Source organism: Grammomys surdaster, unplaced genomic scaffold (genome assembly GCF_004785775.1).
Source record: "Grammomys surdaster isolate TR1022 unplaced genomic scaffold, NIH_TR_1.0 225, whole genome shotgun sequence".
Lineage (NCBI taxonomy): Eukaryota > Metazoa > Chordata > Mammalia > Rodentia > Muridae > Grammomys > Grammomys surdaster.
This window is the reverse complement of record NW_021604670.1, coordinates 7218795-7237381: the sequence shown is the minus strand read 5'-3', so window position 1 is coordinate 7237381 and position 18587 is coordinate 7218795. Positions and strand designations below refer to the sequence as shown.

The following is an 18587-nucleotide window of genomic DNA, read 5'->3' as shown; positions in this document are numbered from 1 at the left end:
AATGTTCTGCAAATGCACTTGTGGCAAAGGCCTGGTTCCTACTACAGAATGTTTCAAGGGTGAGGATTTGAGACAGTGACTACCTCATAAGGGCTCTGTCTTAATATTTAGATGATGAATCTGGTTGAAGACAGTGGGTCTCTGGAGGCTAGGTCTTATTTTCATGCCATGTGAAACATTTTCACACTGTTTCTGGTTTACATGGATTCACCACACAAATCTCACCATGGTGCTCTACTTCATCATAGGCCCAGAGCAATGGAGCCAGATAACCCTGGACCAAGACCTCCAAAACAGTGAGCAAAAATATAACTTTTAACCTTAAAATTGTTTGTGTTTTTAGGAGGGGCCTTATTTAGTCACAGCAATATAAAACTAACTAATCGAACAGTCAATGGGTATGGAGAGTAAAATCAGGCCTTTCCTGTCTTCTTCATCCTCTGTAGTTTATCTGAACTTTTGGATACTGCTATACTACCCCACGCTTGCACACACGAGCTCTCTAGTGTACCTCCTTTCCACATTCACCTATAATACTAAAAACATGCCAGGATGAAATTTAAGTACCTTTGGGGTTTGGTGGTCATATTCACACGCACAGCAATACTAGTGATGTTTTTTTAACGTCTCTGAACACTGACTTAAAGAGATCATATCACATCTGACCCCACAGCAGATGATTTGGGGTTAAGAATTACCCCTGAATAACATTTCAAAACCCCTTTCTTTCTCTAAGCTCCAAGACATAGGTATGAGGAGTTAAGTATATCAGTTGTACATAATGGCCTATTCCAGGCTAGCTAATACTGAAAGCATGTGTACTTTGCTCTTAACTCATGGGCACACTGAGAGAGTGATACAAAACTGGATAGTACTGGTGGGATGATGATATGCATGTAAGAAACTACATGTGTTAAATAAACATTTCAAGAAAATAGTAGTACACTATTTAATGAGAGAAAGCTGTAACAATGCAGGTGCTGCTCCTATCCAACGTTGGAGGATTTAGGGTGCAGATGAACTTTATAAATGATAAGTTCTAAACTTTAAGTGAGTGTATTGCTTCTTTATATAAAACACAAGAAAGAGAATATTCTCACAACTGTAATATAGCATTTTCCAACTAAAACAAAGATCACTAATTCAGGGGCAAGGTATTTTAAATAGCAGAACACTTATGAAATGGAGTAATTTTAGAAAATGTAACCCTTTAATTTTCATGTTAATATTCACATGGCAACTTGAATGAAGCAATTATTGCAGAGGTCACAGGAAATGTGTCTACATAAAAAGATAAGAATATCTTACTGTAATGAGTATCAACTCAGTGCACAATGGGACTTTTACAATACTCATGATGTTTGCAAAAGGTTTATTTTAGTAAATAATGGAAACGTCCCAATCTCATTCATTTAATACAAGCTCTTTATCATGGCTTTCGGAATTCTGTTTAGACCTTATCCAAATATCTATATTCTGAGTTGACTATCAAATTAATAAGCTTTCTTTTAGCTCAACCTGTAGTATACTGATAATCACTTTTCTCTATTTTGTTAATTATTCTCTGCACCCCTAAGTAACAGTACCTTTCTCTTGAATGAGAAATGGAGGCTGAGCAGGTAAAATAAACATTCACAGACAGTGAGTGCCAGCCAAGCAGATGCTGTGCACTGCCTTTACACAGTGTCATCCCGCCAATAACCTGCAGGGGGCTAACTTTACTTAATGAAGAAACTGGGGCACATAAAAGCGCATCTTTCACCAGTTAAAGCAGGCTCGTCCAAAAACCCATGTTCTGTCTGATTGAGTCACCCATTTACTGCTTAGGGATAAAATACACAGAAGTTAGGAATGATGGGTAACATCTTGTATCACCGTGTCTTCCCATATCTATTAATTCATCCACCCCATCTTACAAACACAGAAGTGCTTTTACTCCATGTGCCTAATGCTAAGGTTGTGGATTACCATTTGTTTAAAATAAAAAGTAATTTAGTTTACAATTAAGAGGTAAAACATCCATTTGCTGGGCAAAAATGATTGTGTTTCAGTTCTACAGAATCTTGCTAAGTAAAAAGCCCAGCTTACCTGGTTGTTGTTAGTTTTCAATAATGGTGGTGGGGGTTCATGATGGAGAGGGGAAGAGGCAGAGCTGCTTTCACTGTCACTGCCATCACTCAAGCTGACCCTGAGAAGAGACATTGAAAAGTCACATACCCCGCCACAGAAAGACGACAGACAAATATGAAAAACAAGGAACACAAACATTGGCATGGAAAGGCTGCTTTTAACACACAACTGCAGGCATCTACTAGTACTCGCTTGTATCTGGAACCACTTCAGGTTCCATGTGTTTCAGTGTCCCCAGCTTTGCAACTGAATAAACCAGGACTTACACATATATGTCCCCAACTCTAGTTACACATGTAAAATGGAAGGAGTGAAAGCCTGGTAATGCGACCCAAGGCTAGTGCTCAGCCACCCCTGAGCTACTGTGGGAAGCCTAACATTCTAGAAGCACTATTCATCATGCCTACTGTGTCACAATTCAGTGAGGTCTCCACTATGAGACACGGATACAATCATGTACTAGAAAGATACTCTGGACACAAACCATTTCATACATCACTGTTTTAGAAAAAGTATCTCTCAGCATCTACAGACAATAAAAATACTACTTTCTCCCTAGTTATTTTTTCTTCTTAGAATAAAATGAAACTTTCCTAGCTAGAGAGGAGAAGTTCTTACTTCCACTCATCTGAATGTATGCTCTCATTCAGGAAGGCACTTGAGTATCTGTTCCCTCTGTGGTTATACAGTAACCTGATATAATATTCTCCTCGGAGATAGCAAATGCTATAGAAATCAGCAGAGTTTTTCTTTCACTCTGAATAGGCAATCACATCCTCACTCTATTATACATTCAGACAGACGTGATACAAGAATGGAAACAAAAAGGACACACTGGGATGTCCTTTTAGCAAAAACTGATGGAACTTGTTTTTCTTAACTAAATTACATTAATGAAGTGTTCTGTTGCAGCGCTGCTTTCAAACGCTGCTCAGCTGAAGTGGAAGGCTGAGTATTTAAACTGATTAAACAGTTGGGACTGCACAAGTGCTCTGAAGATCAAATGTTACATGGAGCCGTCGTGCTAACAGTACATGTCAGGTGGGGAAACAAAGACATGTCCCTGATGTACATTCACATCAGAAAACTGACAAATGAGTAATGTGTGTTCTAATCCATACTAACTCTGGACGGGCTAGAAAGTGGATAATAAACAGCTAACCAGATCTACAAAACAGAAACTTGGGAAAATTACATAAATAGTGTGTGTGTGTGTGTGTGTGTTCAATAAACTAAATTGGAGAGCAGCCAGTGGCTGGATTTTAGTTGGTCAAGTTAGTTTCTAACCACTAAGATTCAGCTCCTTTTGACCTACCAGTTTCCTTCTTGTCAGATCAAAGAAGACAGCATCTGTGGCTGAGTCTATAAGGGTTCTGTAAAGGAATGTAGCGAGGTGCACTGGAAGGCAGAGTGCAGAAAGATGTCCTGAGTTTAGCTTTGTAAGGCAGAGTCACTGCAGGGTCTGAAAGGGTTTCCATTCTTTGGATGGGCAGCTTGCCTCAAAGGACAACACTTAAATGCCAATTAGGAGACACACAGTCTGTTCCCCTTGGGTTCCCTTTGTCTTAGGTATTTCAGGGCCATCTACACAGTAATAGAAAGTGGGGAAAATTTATTGCAATATATTATAAATGTAATTGGATTTGAAGTTCAAGTAGATTCGTATTTTCTCCTCGTAACACATTAAAGTGTGCATGCCTATTTGTTTTCCTCATGATAAACAAAATCCTCAAAGCAATTTCAAGTTGACTATTAATTATAAGTGACATGAATTACCATCTTCTAATGTAGAATTATGCCTCATAGCATTAAAGCTACTTAAGGAACCTAATTGTCAGCGCACTTAACAGGAATTTATTTGCTGGAAAACACACACAGGTGAATTTCGTTTTAATTAGGTCACAACATAATTCACTAGAGTCAATTATGTAGTTCTAACTACAGGCAGCAAATGCCGTTTCTTCACATGTGGAACCCCCCGTCCCAAAGCAACAGGTCTATAGCAACTCTTCAGGTGAATCTGCCACAGGCCATACATATACTTTCAGACAGCAACGATGTCTGATATGGCTTCTTCCTATGAAGGTTTTAAGGGAAATCCTCTTTTAAGGAAAAAGGAAAACTGATTTCTGGTAAAAGTGAACACAAACATACCCAGTTTCAGAGGAATATAACCCTCCCCTGTTTGAGATGGGGGTCTTGTGTTACCCAGGCTGCTCCCAAACTTGACATATAGCTGGAGGTGACTTTAAACTTCTGATCTTCCTGCTTTTCCCTCCCAAATACTATGATTATAGGCAATGTGCTGAGGATCAAACCCAGGGCTTCAAAGGTACTAGGCAAACACTCTACTGACTCTGCCACAACACATTCACATTTGCTGCCACGGTTTAGGTGTTTCACACCTTTGTGCTTTACCTAGTGAACCAGTGTGGCTCTGCTTCGGAGAATCTCTTACCTGCGACTTCGGCTTCCTCCTCTATTTACAGGTCTTTCCATCTCAGAGTCATTGTCATTGTCCTCTGCCTCATCAGACTCCTCCTCGTTGTCATCAGAATGCAGATCTTTCATGATCGACCTTAAAGGACCTGAGCAATGATATGAACCACAGAAAATTAAACAAACACTCAAACACACTTGATCATATTAGACACTTGGGAATGCCTGCAGTACTGTCCTCTGGCTAAGAACAATCATGACCCAGTACAGTTCAGACTCTGCAACTTTGATTGCAGTCAAGATGATTTCTGGACTCAGTGATTAAAAGCACTGACTGCTCTTCCAGAGGACCTGAATTTGATTCCCAGCACCCACATAGTAGCTTATGACTCTGTAACTCCAGTTCTAGGAAATCTAGCATCCTCCTTGGACCTCCTCAGGCACCAGGCATTCACAAGGTGCACAGATTTATGGGTAAGCAAAATGCCTATATATAGAAAATAAATCTAAAAAAAATTTTTTTTAAAGAATATCCTTTTTTTTCCTGTGTAATTTTATTTCCTATCCTTCCACCTCAAGTCACAGGCAAAGGCGAAACAGACCTATTAGTAAACAGGATGTTTTGTTAAGTTAATCCATGTATTGAAAAGTTGAGACTAATAAATCACTATGGTTGTAGCTGGTTCTTGGCAGTGCAGCCTTTGTGTGGTAGTTTCTGATCTATTAAGGTTTAGCTGCTCCTTTTATTTCAAGGTCAATTTCAGGTCAAGCAAGCATTTCAGTCAAGCTCAGGTTATAAAGTACTTCAACTCCATGGTGTAACGTTCTATCTCTGAATTTCCTATTGATCTTGGACAGCAAATCTTGTTGCAGTACTATGTTTTGTAGCCAATTTTCATCTTACTTTTTAAGAAATTCCTGGCAAAGTATCAGCATGTATTAGCATAAGTAAGACGATATAATAAATCATGTGCCCAGAAGATCCAGAAAATATCCAGTATTACACGAGAGGAGGTGGGGCAGCTGTAACCAATTTTATTTAGGACCAGACAAAACTGAACACACACACACTGGTTACTGTTGCTTCCCCTCTGTTTACTACTTAGTATATGATGAAACATAGCTATTTTTAATCTTAACAGAAGATTGTAAAGTCAATCAAGAATGGGGAGTTTTTGCTCTGGATTAGGCAATTACCAAAATCTAATCTATGTTAGGACTATTTGAGCTGTCACTAAGTACTCAGTTCTAAAACATGCACTGATTCCCTGCAAGCTCACAGACCTCTGCTTTTGTAGTGGGCTTATTTCTTTGAAAGTTAATGAAACAAGACTTCTGAATAGCCAAAACTATCACAGCCTTTTATTATATATTTTCTTGGAAGCTTAGCCTTAGTCCAAATACACACAACAATTTAATCCTCTTTCAAAGCATACATGGCCACTTAGAATTCAGTGTGGTCAGTACGAATGGCCATGTTCAGTATGATACTAGGAAACAAGTGGCTCTCTGACGCTCTTCTATTGTGTAAAAATAAAACAAGAGCCCACTTTTTGAGATTTCACACACATTAAAAATGTGTTTCATTATAGGTTGGTTTAATGTATGCAGAGTTTTGGTTAATGTAGAACTATAAGTAGAGAAATATGTATTTAAAAAAAGTAAATGCACTTTTGCTTAAAAGGTCTACTAAAATGTAAAGAATGAAATGAAATAAATGAGAGGTGTCCAAGGGTGAGGAATGGGAGTTTGTGGCAGCACCTCTGAGGTTGGCTTACTGGAGTGTTTCCTTTGGGAACTCCCTGAAGTGGGTTGTGTCTATAATCCATCTAAGAAATGGGAACCTGACGGAAGGGTCTAGGAAAGGACCACTTTCTAAACTCCGGCCTCCTATAGCAGAATAATATTCAAGTACATTCCTGGAGGAAATAAACGCAACTTTGTCAAAGCCAAGCTATCATTCAAATAGTCAAATAGTAGAAGACATGGCATAAATCAACTCATTAGGATGTTTTATGGGGAAAAGGTTTCATTGGCCTGGGAGCTGTTGATACCTTGTTGCCTGGTCTGGGATGGTGTGAAGCTGGAGCTGGAGCTGGAGCTGGAGCTGGCAGGACTGGGTTGCTCTGACTTTAGAGAAGAAGAAAAAAACATCATCAGTACATTTATGGGATACGGCACATGTAAGATGAAAATGACCTCAAATGCCTTTACACAAAGTCTGATACTATATAAGAAAAATGACCACACACATCACTTTGTTAAAAACACAGGAGAGTCATGATGTCATTTTTTTAACAGCCTTATTTGTATTAAATGAAAGTAATATACAAAATGTCAAGGACAAGAAGATAAACTCCTGGGTGCTAAATAAAGGGAAACTTCACCCTGCTCACCCCTATACAGATCTCCTAAGGGATACATTCACTGTCCTTTCCACAAGGTTTGATTGAGTAAACTGGTTCAAACATAGTAGTAATGAGGCCAAGGTCATTAGTTCAATCACTTTATGAGCCAGTTAATTTCACTCTGGACCAAGGCCATGAACCAAGTAACCCCACTTACCACAAGTTCACAAAGAGAAGCCAATATTCATAACATCTAAGTCCCACAGACAAGTCAGGAGACAATGTTGCCACTATTTTAAGAAGAGACATATCCTTTAATTTCATAGCTTACAGACTGGCAGAGGAACAGCCTCACATACACAAACATGCCACCTCTGACTCTCCATGGTCGCATGGTGTCCAGAACAAGTGCTATGTCCAACACACCTGAACTCAGGTTTCTCCCTTCTTAAACCACTAACACCTCATGCTGTGTTCTCCCCCATATGAGCTGTAGATAACCAGCGCTTTAAAACTCATGTGCTCCTTGTTATTTCCCTCATACTCAGCACAGCGCATTTCACACTGTAGACCATCCTTAGCTGGGACTTAAGACAGCAGCTGCTCCACTGGCTCAACAGTTTTTACAAAAGAGTTTATGATGCTTAAAGGTGGCTGACATCAGATGCATGGAAAGAAATGTACAAGACATCGACCACAAAAGCCATATACTTGAGTTTTGCATCTTAAGACTAAGTTCTCACTTAAGTAATATAATAAAAGTGATGCGTTTGGTTATAAGAATGTACTACTTCTACACATTTCTAATGTCCTCATGTTTTTAAATACATAGTTAGCTATTTTGGAAGCACATAAGGTGTGCCCATGTACAGGATGCATGCTCTTTTTACTTTACTAAATGCACAATCCAGTGTGGGTACAAGTACAGGCGTGATCAGAAGCCACTAAATGAAGGTGATGATCCCAGTTCAGTGTGCACAACAGTTTCCCACCATTGAGTTCATCTCCTCTCCCAGAAAAGGAGCCCCACCCCACCTGCTTCCTGCAGCAGCACCAAGCTCCCTCGACTGGGACATGAGGAAGCACTTTTGGGCATTTCTGATGCACACTTTACATCCATGGGGTGGATGGGAAAACAGGTGTCAGCAATCTAGCTCATTCTGCAGGAAAAGAGCCAGACAGGACCTCTAATGAGAAGCAGGCGGCTCACCGACTCGTCACCACTGCATTATTTATTTGAGAATTGTACTGTGTCCTACACATCACTCTTTGCAGGCCACAAAACAGTTGGTTTATAGGTACAAATGCCTAAGTGAGGAACTCTTCACTTCTGTTAGGTGTGTCTTCTGTGGTTGAGCCCTAATGGCCAGCTACACAACTGAAGGGACACTTGGCACATTGCCCATCTGTAACACAATTCTCTCAGGGCCCAAGTATTCTATTCCCTCTCCAAATTGCTCTTTCCAGCCATGAAAAGTGCCTGCAAATGGTATTATTTTAATAGCCCTGAAAACCATTTGGAAGCAAAAAAGAAGTTTCTTTATCATATTGCCTGACCAGCACACACTGCACTGGACCTAAAGAATCATACTGTCAAACTGTTGTCTGAAAATGACATTAACCAGGGTAACAAGGTAGGGCTGGGTGTCAGGGCACATTCCTGCATGTATCATTATGCATACATACATCCCAGAATGTATGAGGAAGAAGCAGGTAGATGAGCTTGGGGCCAGCCTGGTCTACATAGTGAGTTCCAGTCCAACCACAATTACCTAGTCTCAAAAACAAACCATTCAACCAACCTAGGGAAGACAGTGGCCATCTCCCCAGCTTCCCACCACCATCTTGACCCTTCCATCTCAAGCATTATGCAGATAGCAAAACCAAACCTTTAGCATCTTACCCATAGATATACTTAACATTTCCTCAACTACTAATTATGTGAAAAAGGCAAATAGTTAAGAAAATTCCGTGTGTGTGTATGTGTGTGTGTGTGTGTGTGTGTGTAACTCCAGCTCCAGGGGATCTAATGCTTCTGGCTTATGTGAGCACCTGTACACATACCCAGATACACAGAAACAAAATGAAAAATGAAACAAAAATTAAATCTGTTAAGAATAAAAGTCAGGCAGCCATGATGACAGGGCTTGTAATTGCAGCATTGGGGAGACACACACAGAGATCCCTGGGACTCACTGGCCCTTCAGTCTAGTCTATTTAGCAAGCTCCATGACAATAAGAGATTGGCTCAAAAGCCAAGGTGGGTGCTAGCTGAAGGAAGGCAAAGTTGCCCTCTGGTCTCCATACAGTAGTATAATAGTATGCTTGTGTGCACATATATATGCATAAACAAAAAGTAAATGCATCATGAAGAAACCAGAAGTGTTAATCTATCCATAGGGATCATTCCTATATTTTCCTCAATGGATTTTTCAAGAATGTACTGTGACAGAATCTGGTTGTTACTCAATAAAAACATTATTAAGATCATTCATGTGGTGGTTGATTTCTTTTTCTGGTGTGATAAAACATTGGCCAAAAGTAACTTTGGAAGTTAAGAGTTTATTTTATCTTATCATCTTACACTTCCAAGAGGCCTGAACTGAAGCAGAGAGTATGGCAGAACACTGTTTGCTGGCTCTGCTGTTTGCAGGCACATGTTCTTACCCAGCTACCATCCTGATTCAACCCAGGACGGCTTGTGCAGGGATGCCATGGTCCACAGTGAAATGGAGTTCCCATGTCAATCAAAAAAACGCCCCACAGACATGTCCACAGGCCAATCTGATGGAGAAATCCCCTCAGTTGAGGTTCCCTCTTTTCAGTTGTCTCTAGCTCATGTTAACCAGACAAAAACTAACCCTCACAGACCTAGAAAACAAACTGAGTAGAGTTCAACTTGATGTTAACTACCCCAAAGTCCTTTTACCACCAGAAGACACAGATACAGTCTTCTATCTCATCAAGATTACTTTTAAGAAAATCACATTTGTCAGTCCCTCAAAACCCCACAAATCAAAGATAATTTATATAATCTATTATTTGATTAAAAAAAAAAAACCCTTAAACTAGACGGATTAAAAGCTTTATAGGACTCCAAGATACAACAGCTTCTTTTCTCTCCCCGAAGGCAGGTTTGACTCTGGATGCTCATCTGTGTACACATGAGTCTGTGAGTGACATACTAAAAACTAAAAATAAAGAAGCTAATGATGTCCCCATCCTTTCCTTTGTGGGCTAATTTGATACCTGTTTTTCAAATTCAAAATTTTCCCCACTGGGAAAACAGTGTTGATGTCCTGGATTATCAAACACTAATGGTGACTAATCAACATTTGGTTGCCATTATATAAGTACTTACATGCAAGAGGTCAAAACCTTCACTACTGCTTAAAATAAGACCTATCTGTATAGTTCATGAAACAATGGGCCTATCATGATTGGCAATATACTCAACAACACTGAATGGCTATGCAAAACCATCCTGTAATGGTTCTCTACAGAGGCTTGCCTATGTCCAGGGCAAGCAGGAAAACCCTTATGCTTATAATTCTTAGAAGGTAAGTCTGAACACAGTAGGGATTTACATAAACAGACTTCCTCCTGGAAAACACACATTACTCATTTTGTCCCACTGGACAACTACCATTTATGAGCAGAATCTCAACTTTGAGCTTTACAGCAATCACGATTTAGAAAAGGGAAGTGGAGGACATGTGTTTACCTTCAGAGGAGAGAGGAAAAAATACAGTAAAACTAATTAAACGTTTTTAAATAAAAAAAAGGGAAATACAAACTAAGCAGAAGTTACTTCAGAGACATTCCACTGTTTTATACAAAGCTTTTACTATATGCAGCAAAAGAAAATCTATATCCCACAATAAAAATAATTTCTTTATTACATAAATACCCAGAAAGACCTTGTTGAAGATAAATGCTTTTTTTGTTTGTTTGTTTTTTCTTTTTTTCAAGACAGGGCTTCTCTGTGTAGCCCTGGCTGTCCTGAAACTCACTCTGTACACCAGGCTGGCCTCAAACTCAGAAATCCACCTGCCTCTGCCTCCTAAGTGCTGGGATTAAAGGCGTGCGCCACCACTGCCGAAGATAAATGCTAAATAAAGAAAATGTGTTATTTCACTGCATTATTTCCCTTCACGGCAACAGTTCTTATCAGGTTAATCCTTCCATTAAAAATGAATCACTCTATATATTAGGTACCTTTAGGATTAACATAAAAAGGGTTAACTCATGTAGTTTCTCTTCTGTGAGAAGCTGAGAATTATACACCCATTTTTTAAATATATGGTTAATTTTAAAGAGTAACATCATCACATCCATTCCTAAACAACCACTGAAGTGTTCTGCACCATACGAGTGAAGTAGATCTTACTGGTTACATGACCAGATGATGCTTTTAGATAGCTATGTCAGCAAATAAAAAGGCCAAAATTGACTGACAAATGACTTAGGTTAAGAAGATTAATACAGTGACTTGTAAAAGGTATATGAATGAGAGTTTTTAATAAAACGCTTTCAAAAGGATCAAAATCTTATTACAGGGAGACATGTAAAAATAACTGGGTCAATACTAGTTATTCCTTAACATATCTGTGTGTAGTTCCGGCACACTCTTTGTTTCATTTGCTTTATATGAGGAAGGGCAAGTTTGTGTACTAGACTCTGTTCTTTCCCATGATCTACTGAAGCTCTCACTCTAATGTTACAGTTTTGGGAGGCAAAGCCTTTGGTAGGTATAATGAGGTTATAACTACGTGCCATCATGATGAGTTTAGGATCCTTGAACAAAGCAGCATCTGAGAATGACCCCCACCCCAGTCTCTTCCCAAGCAAGATGTTGTCAAGTGGACAAAAATAGCAAGGCATTTTTAATCTTCCAACCAATGATGCTGAAGCACAGTAAAATTAAGTGACCACAGGGTGATGTTTACACAACTGCTCTGGTTTCTCCTATACTACTCTTTTTGTTATACCTGTGACTTTGATAAAAGATTAATCAAAACAGCACTCAGAACACATATAACATTAGTGTCAAGGGAAGTTTTCTGTGTCACCGTGAAAGAATCTCTCCCTATCTACAAGACACATCTAAAGATCCACACCCAAAGCAAAGGAGTGGTAAAAGCAAACATTTCATTCCAGGACTTCGTGTACTGCAATCTGACTTCTCACGTTTGCCCAATAAATAGTCATAAGAGTCCTTGGCTGGGAACCTCAGTAGCAGGAAACTTTCTACTCTGAGCTGCCCCCATGTTCTTGACACTGGCCATGGTTAAGAGGATGTAGTAGACAATAGAGCACAACATTATTTGCCTTCAAAGCTAATCTGCTTTATTTCCCTAACTCTACAGTACAAAATCTTGTAACAACATAGAACAAATGTTTTAAGCAGCACATTAGCAACATTTTCTTTGAAAACACAATGAGCTTAAGAAAAGGCCAGTGAAGCTGCAACCTTTTACTATGACTTACTCAAGTCTGTGGCCCCAGCAGACTCTCAGTTTGTGTTTAAAACTTTAAATGAGCTTGCTGTTAAGACAGAATCACATTTCACATGTTGGGCTGTTACACAACCAAATGCTATTGTGCCCATCATCTTCTGATAACATAGCAAGAAACTAAGAATTACCCTTTCAAATAACTGCTGGCGAGACAAGAAGTCCTTATTTCTATTATATTTTCAACTTTCAGACATAAAGTCGTCCTGGACGGTAAGCTAACTGGCTTTACACTGAAGCTCCTCTACTTTAACAACCGAACTTGCTGTCTCCCTCATTATCATCTTCACTATTATTATTAAATGTTGTCATCCTCTGACTCCCCACACCCTGCCCGAGAACACAAAATCTCATTAGGAAACGAAATGGCCTTGGGGAACAAGGGTCTATAAATCTCTCTCTAAGACCCTTTTCCACACTTAGGGATGGCTGTAATTTTCTTTCAGTTTCCTCTGTTTAAGCAGAAGAGCCTCAAGTCTTTTATCTCTAGTCACCAGTCTTACTTTGAAGGCTGCTACTGACTATTGTAGTCAGAACATGTGCTGTTTCAAAACCTCCAGTCACTGCAAAATGGTGTATGTGCCAGATGTGCTCTAAGAGATTACAGGATAAGAATCCTCACTTGCTGAGAGGCTTAGGAGTGTGAAAACTCACCTGGAAACAGACCACATACAACCATATGCCCAAAAACATCTGAGCAGAGTCTGCAGAGTCTTACACCTGGATATTAAACATATCACTTAATTGTAATGCTGGAGATTTGTGTGTGTGTGTGTGTGTGTGTGTGTGTGTGTGTGTGTGTGTGTGGAGCCTCCTACCTCCTCACCCCTACCTGGAGTTTGAAGATGGTTACAAAAGAAAAAGTTACAAGTAACAAAATGTGAAATGCCTCATAATAGAATGAAAAGAGGAAAAAGGATTCCTAGTAGATTGTTGCAAAAGGATTCCTAATAGATTGTTGCAAAGTTACCAAGTGAACAGTGGCCAAGAAGACATTTGGGCATTTATAGAGCATTTGGCTGACAACAGCAGAACTACAATGAACTGCTACTTTAACCAACATTTATTAGTCTTAATATTTGAGCTACCTTACAGGATATTTCCCATTAAATATGAAGCATTCAATTAATATCAAGGCAGTGACATTAAAAATTCATTTTATTTGCTAAGAGCATATTTATATGATTCTCACCACACATTGAATTCTTAAATAACTAGAATCTACTGGAAAAAAACTATTGATTTTAAACTGTCTGATCATAACCACATACAAAATGCAATATTTTGCTGGGCGGTGGTGACGCACGCCTTTAATCTGCACTTGGGAGGCAGAGGCAGGCGGATTTCTGAGTTCGAGAGTTCAAGGCTAGCCTGGTCTACAGAGTGAGTTCCAGGACAGCCAGGGCTACACAGAGAAACCCTGTCTCGAAAAAACCAAAAAAAAAAAAAAAAGCAATATTTTCTCACCAAAAATGTATACAACCAAAATTCTTACTAGTTGCAAGAATTAATTCTTTGTATAACCTATATGTTCCTAATTAGGATATCAATGTATTTATCAACATACTGACTCCCTTTACTTTTTCTAAATGGGGGAAACCTTTCCAAACTCTTTGAGTGTTGAGTGTACACACATGTGCTTATAGAAATGTGTGTGAGATAATCCAGAAAGACAAAAGAAAGTGACAAAAACCTCATGCTATTTTTCTGTCCTTGCCTTTTAATTTCAATGTTTTGCAAGTGCTTTCTTGTACATTATATGTTAGCACAAACGTATTATCATAAGTAGGACATTTATAGCTCTTACAGTATGTTTACTAAGAGAAATGAGCTTGGTCCTAAGCATACTGATAAGTATCAGCATTAATTTTGTAATTTACCACTCATATTGCAACTGCATCCTATAGCTTTTAAAGGCTGGCGTGACATCAGCACAATTTACTCAAGTCTCCAGACTTTCCCACTCTACAACTTCTTATGATTGAGTTCAGCTTGGACTCCAAAAGTTCTAAGATTTTTCAATTAAATATAAATAGCCTGACAGTTTCTTATCATTATGTGACACAAGTTTATTTAAAAGATTTTTAAATGCCTACAGAATTCCTTAAGACAAAAATTTCACATAAAACATTTTACACAGTCCCTGGGAAGCAGATGATTATCTTTAGCATGGTCCCCTGTGATGTTCTGCTTCTACCTTGTTTGTTAAAAAATTAGTAGTGTGAAGCAAAACTACTTATGACTGCCAAATATTTAATATGCCATGTTTACATTATTTTCAACCTAAAATGCAAGTTTTAACAAAATTTGTATAAAAATGGAAGTATTTTAAAGATGTCTGCTTTGTCCTGATGAAAAATAAAATTAAAAAAAAAAAAAAAAAGAAAAAACAAGCCAGCACAAACATGGCACACTGACGAGTCTGCTCTCATGGGAAAACACTGGGAGGTGGATTCCTTTGTTTTGTTCTCAGTGAAGCCCTTTACAAATGTTGAGTTCAGAATCACGTATTCTGCACTGGCGATATTAGATTCCTGTCAGGAATAGCAGGAATGCTACTGCGATCAGCTCCAGAAGAACCTGCACCTCCATGCACACTTCTTATATAAGCCTAACAGTTGCTTTTCTTCATAAATCAATCTATTGTTGCAGTTCATAATGAGAAGGCAGATTTACTGCCTTTTACCGTCTTTTCTCACCATCAGAAAGATCCCTATTTGGGTAATAGAACATTTCTCTTCTTAAAGAGTGTTTGGGATTAGGAAGGCAGGGGCAAGAACCTTTAACATCTGCTCCCTTCACATGAATGGCATGTCTCGTTCTCACAGCCGGGACGCTGAAAAGCAAATACCCTAAGTTGATAAAATCCTCACACTTGAAGAAGCACAATACTTTAAATCCACTAAAATCATCTCTCAAACACACATTTAAATGTGAAGTTTATACAGTAAAACACAGAATTCAGATAGCTAACACAGTCATTCAATGTCACCTAACCATCGCTGGGTCAGACAACTGGAGTTCAGAATAAAGACTTCATCATCTTCAGTTCAGAATAAAGACTTTATCATCTTTCGTTTTCTCCGATCCTAACAGCAAATTTAAAGTCAGGCTAGTAAGTCTTTCATCATCTAAATCTCCACATTGAAGAATAAGAACAGTTTATAGTATAGTCTTGCACACTTCTGTTTTTATTTACTCAATGTTTTCCCCTTAGGGAGAAATATTTAAGAATTATGAACTTTAAAGCTTTATTTTAAAAATCAAGAGAAAAGCATTTGTCAGCATCTAATTCCTAACCATCTGCCTTTTAAAAATACACACACGCCCCACCCACTCACTGCCGTCAGGTCTGACATTCTCAGCAAGTAAGTAGATCCCGACGGATCTAAACATGAGTCTCAGGAATCATAGCTCTAACTTTGGAAACAAGCTATCTTTAAACAAGCCCTGTGATTCCCACCAGCAAACACAGTCAACCACAGATTTCCAATACACAGACTCCATGGAAGACAAATAAATAATGACGAGCAGGTACTGCATCCAAGAAGAACCTCTATTTGAAGAACACTAAACAATGTCTTCTATCCATGAATATGGAGCATTGCCTTGCAGCTAACTCTTCTTGTTACTCTGAGCTATCTTTTGTCACTACCCAATGCTTTTTGACAGTTTTATAGGCTGCTATCCCAAAGACTTCAGTATTTATGGTCTTTATTCACGTGGCTTTCTGCTCTTATCCACTGGATACTAATCACCAAATAGACTTTTTTTTTTTTTTTAAATGGGACTGAAATCGGCTCAAAGGAAGTCCTTCAACAATGGCAGCTCAGCACCACACCAGCTAGAGGTATTCTCAGTCTCTCTTGCTCACCTCAATTTTCCCTTCCTTACAGACAAATTAATGAGGGTTCAAAGTCCTCACTTTCAAGTACAGCAGTAACCTAAAGAATTTGCTGTTTTCCTGGAGGATGGTTTGGAAGTATTTCTGAATCAATCCTCAAAAACATTTCATTTCAATATCTCAAGAATAATTTAAAAATCAAACCCTGTTTTCAGTCTTCACAAAACAAGATCATTTCCTATATGTACCTGTAGAATCATTCAGAAAAAGTTCAACTCTCTGAACCTTGGTGTATAGTTAAGCATACATATGTTTCAAAAATGTATATGATATTTTACACCTTTGGCATTTAGTTTATAATATTCCTTTTCAACTTTTCCCAACACTGTCAAAGCTACTAGTCACACATAAAATACCTGGTGTAAAAAGCAACACAACACAAAACAAACAACAACCAGTTCTTTCTTTTTACTTAACTGCACTTGTCTTAAAAATCTCCTGAGAGACTGGATGGTTTTCATCTTAGGAGCCATGTAAAGTATGTAATTGTGCTCTCTCTGAAAGCTTGGTATTGAAAACCTTAAAGCTAAATTAGTCTAAAAAGTGATGTTTCCTTCTAAACTAAATCTATGGAGGAAACCTAGCAACATTGACAGTATTATTCTCACGAATGTCCTGGTAAGTCAAGCAGACTGCACAATTCTCTGAGCATGTGAGCTGCAGGGGATGGGTAGGGGTTAGAAGGGAAAGGAGAGAGGTTGGGGTTGGGGGGAAGGAGAGAGACAGCAGCTTTGCAGGGGTTCCTTCTGCTCACTGCTCTAAACTAAGTGTGAGCCTCACAGGATGACTCACTCTGGTCAGCTGCGGTTCCCTAAGATATCACAACAGAATGAAACATTTCAAAAGGAAACAAATGTTCAAAAGCAAACAGCAAACACGCACAAAACACTTCCAAATGTCTTTTATGTTTTTAAATACCTCCACATGTAGGTAAATCCAACACATTCCATCTCACCAGAAAAACATGTCAGCATTAGCATTTATATTTAATTATGTAGCCCATTTATGTACAAGATTAACTATTTGGATATCATGTGACTGCATTAACTTATATAGATACACATGGGAAAAAAATCTCCTTGACTACATTTTCAGGATATAGTTATTTCTGTTGATTAATGTTCATGATTTGATAGTCCAAATACATAACTCAATAACTCATATGGGAAAATGACAAATGTTACTGTCCATCTATAAAGTTCTAATGGCATTCAATGAATGGATATTCTTTAAATTTTGTGACTATTTACATTATATTTATCATACATATTATCCGAAAATCAACTCAACTACCATTAAAACATGTTTAGAATTTTTAAAATAAAGATATATGTATTTAGATAAGAATTTACAGCCATTAATTTTAAAAAACAAATTGAAAAATATTTCCATATACATTTAACTGATAACTAATTTTTATCAACTACTCTAATGATCAGATAACAGGAATGTTATCAGTTCTTTGGGAGAAGTGAAGTTTTGAAGTATTCATTCTTAAACAAAAAAACCATGTGAACAGTGAAACCACCTACGCAGTGTGACTTCTTAAAGTGATATGCCACATGATTATGACACAGGAAAAACAGCATTATCCGTTGCTGAGTGGAAAGACTCATTTCCGAGTGATAGGGTGTTGGCAGTTTTAAACCTTAGCATCTCTTAGAAACTAAGAAAATTTGTTCAGCAATACATTCTCAAACAGGAAAAAAAGGCTTTTATTTCTTTAATATTAATTTAAAAATTCAATGGCATTAAAATGTGTATAAATTTCCCAAAGTTATAGGAGAGATTTTTCCTGTACTTATCTCACTCTGTGGGGGGAAAGTATGTATCAAGGCGCCATCATACAGTAATGTTATTATAAAATACTGCCTATGCATAAAACCTCAGATTTTGTTTCAATTAGATTAGGCATGCTACATACAAATTCATGGTTTGAAACTGAAAAGATTTTTCTGACTTTTTCCATCATCTGTGCCTTTGTTCCATCGCTTTCACCCCCTTTATCTCCTGCCATGTGTAACATCTTAGAAACTCCTATATAATTACTGGTCATGGTAAGTAAACTTTACATACAGCTGGCCTTCAAAACCAAGCAATAGAGCAAGCAAAGAAATCATCCTCACCTCTTTCAAAACCAAACAGAGTAGCCCTCAGGAACACAGACGTGCCTAAGTTTGCAAGTGTCAGGAAGGAACTGAGCGTGGTCACAATGATTCTCTTGAAAAGGAAAGAACTCTGCTTAGGCGC

At 38.3% G+C, this 18587-nt stretch overlaps 1 protein-coding gene across 1 annotated transcript in view; it reads right to left on the bottom strand.

Annotated features, from left to right (window-relative positions):
* The window catches only part of Mllt3 (MLLT3 super elongation complex subunit), a 258709-nt gene that overhangs the window by 16253 nt on the left and 223869 nt on the right, over positions 1–18587 (bottom strand). Inside the window, exons 6-8 of the mRNA XM_028773315.1 lie at positions 6624–6699; positions 4589–4718; positions 2089–2188 (exon numbers count right to left, since the gene is read on the bottom strand). Of these exons, the coding sequence (XP_028629148.1) occupies positions 2089–2188; positions 4589–4718; positions 6624–6699 (306 nt within the window). The remainder of the gene's footprint in view (positions 1–2088; positions 2189–4588; positions 4719–6623; positions 6700–18587) is intronic.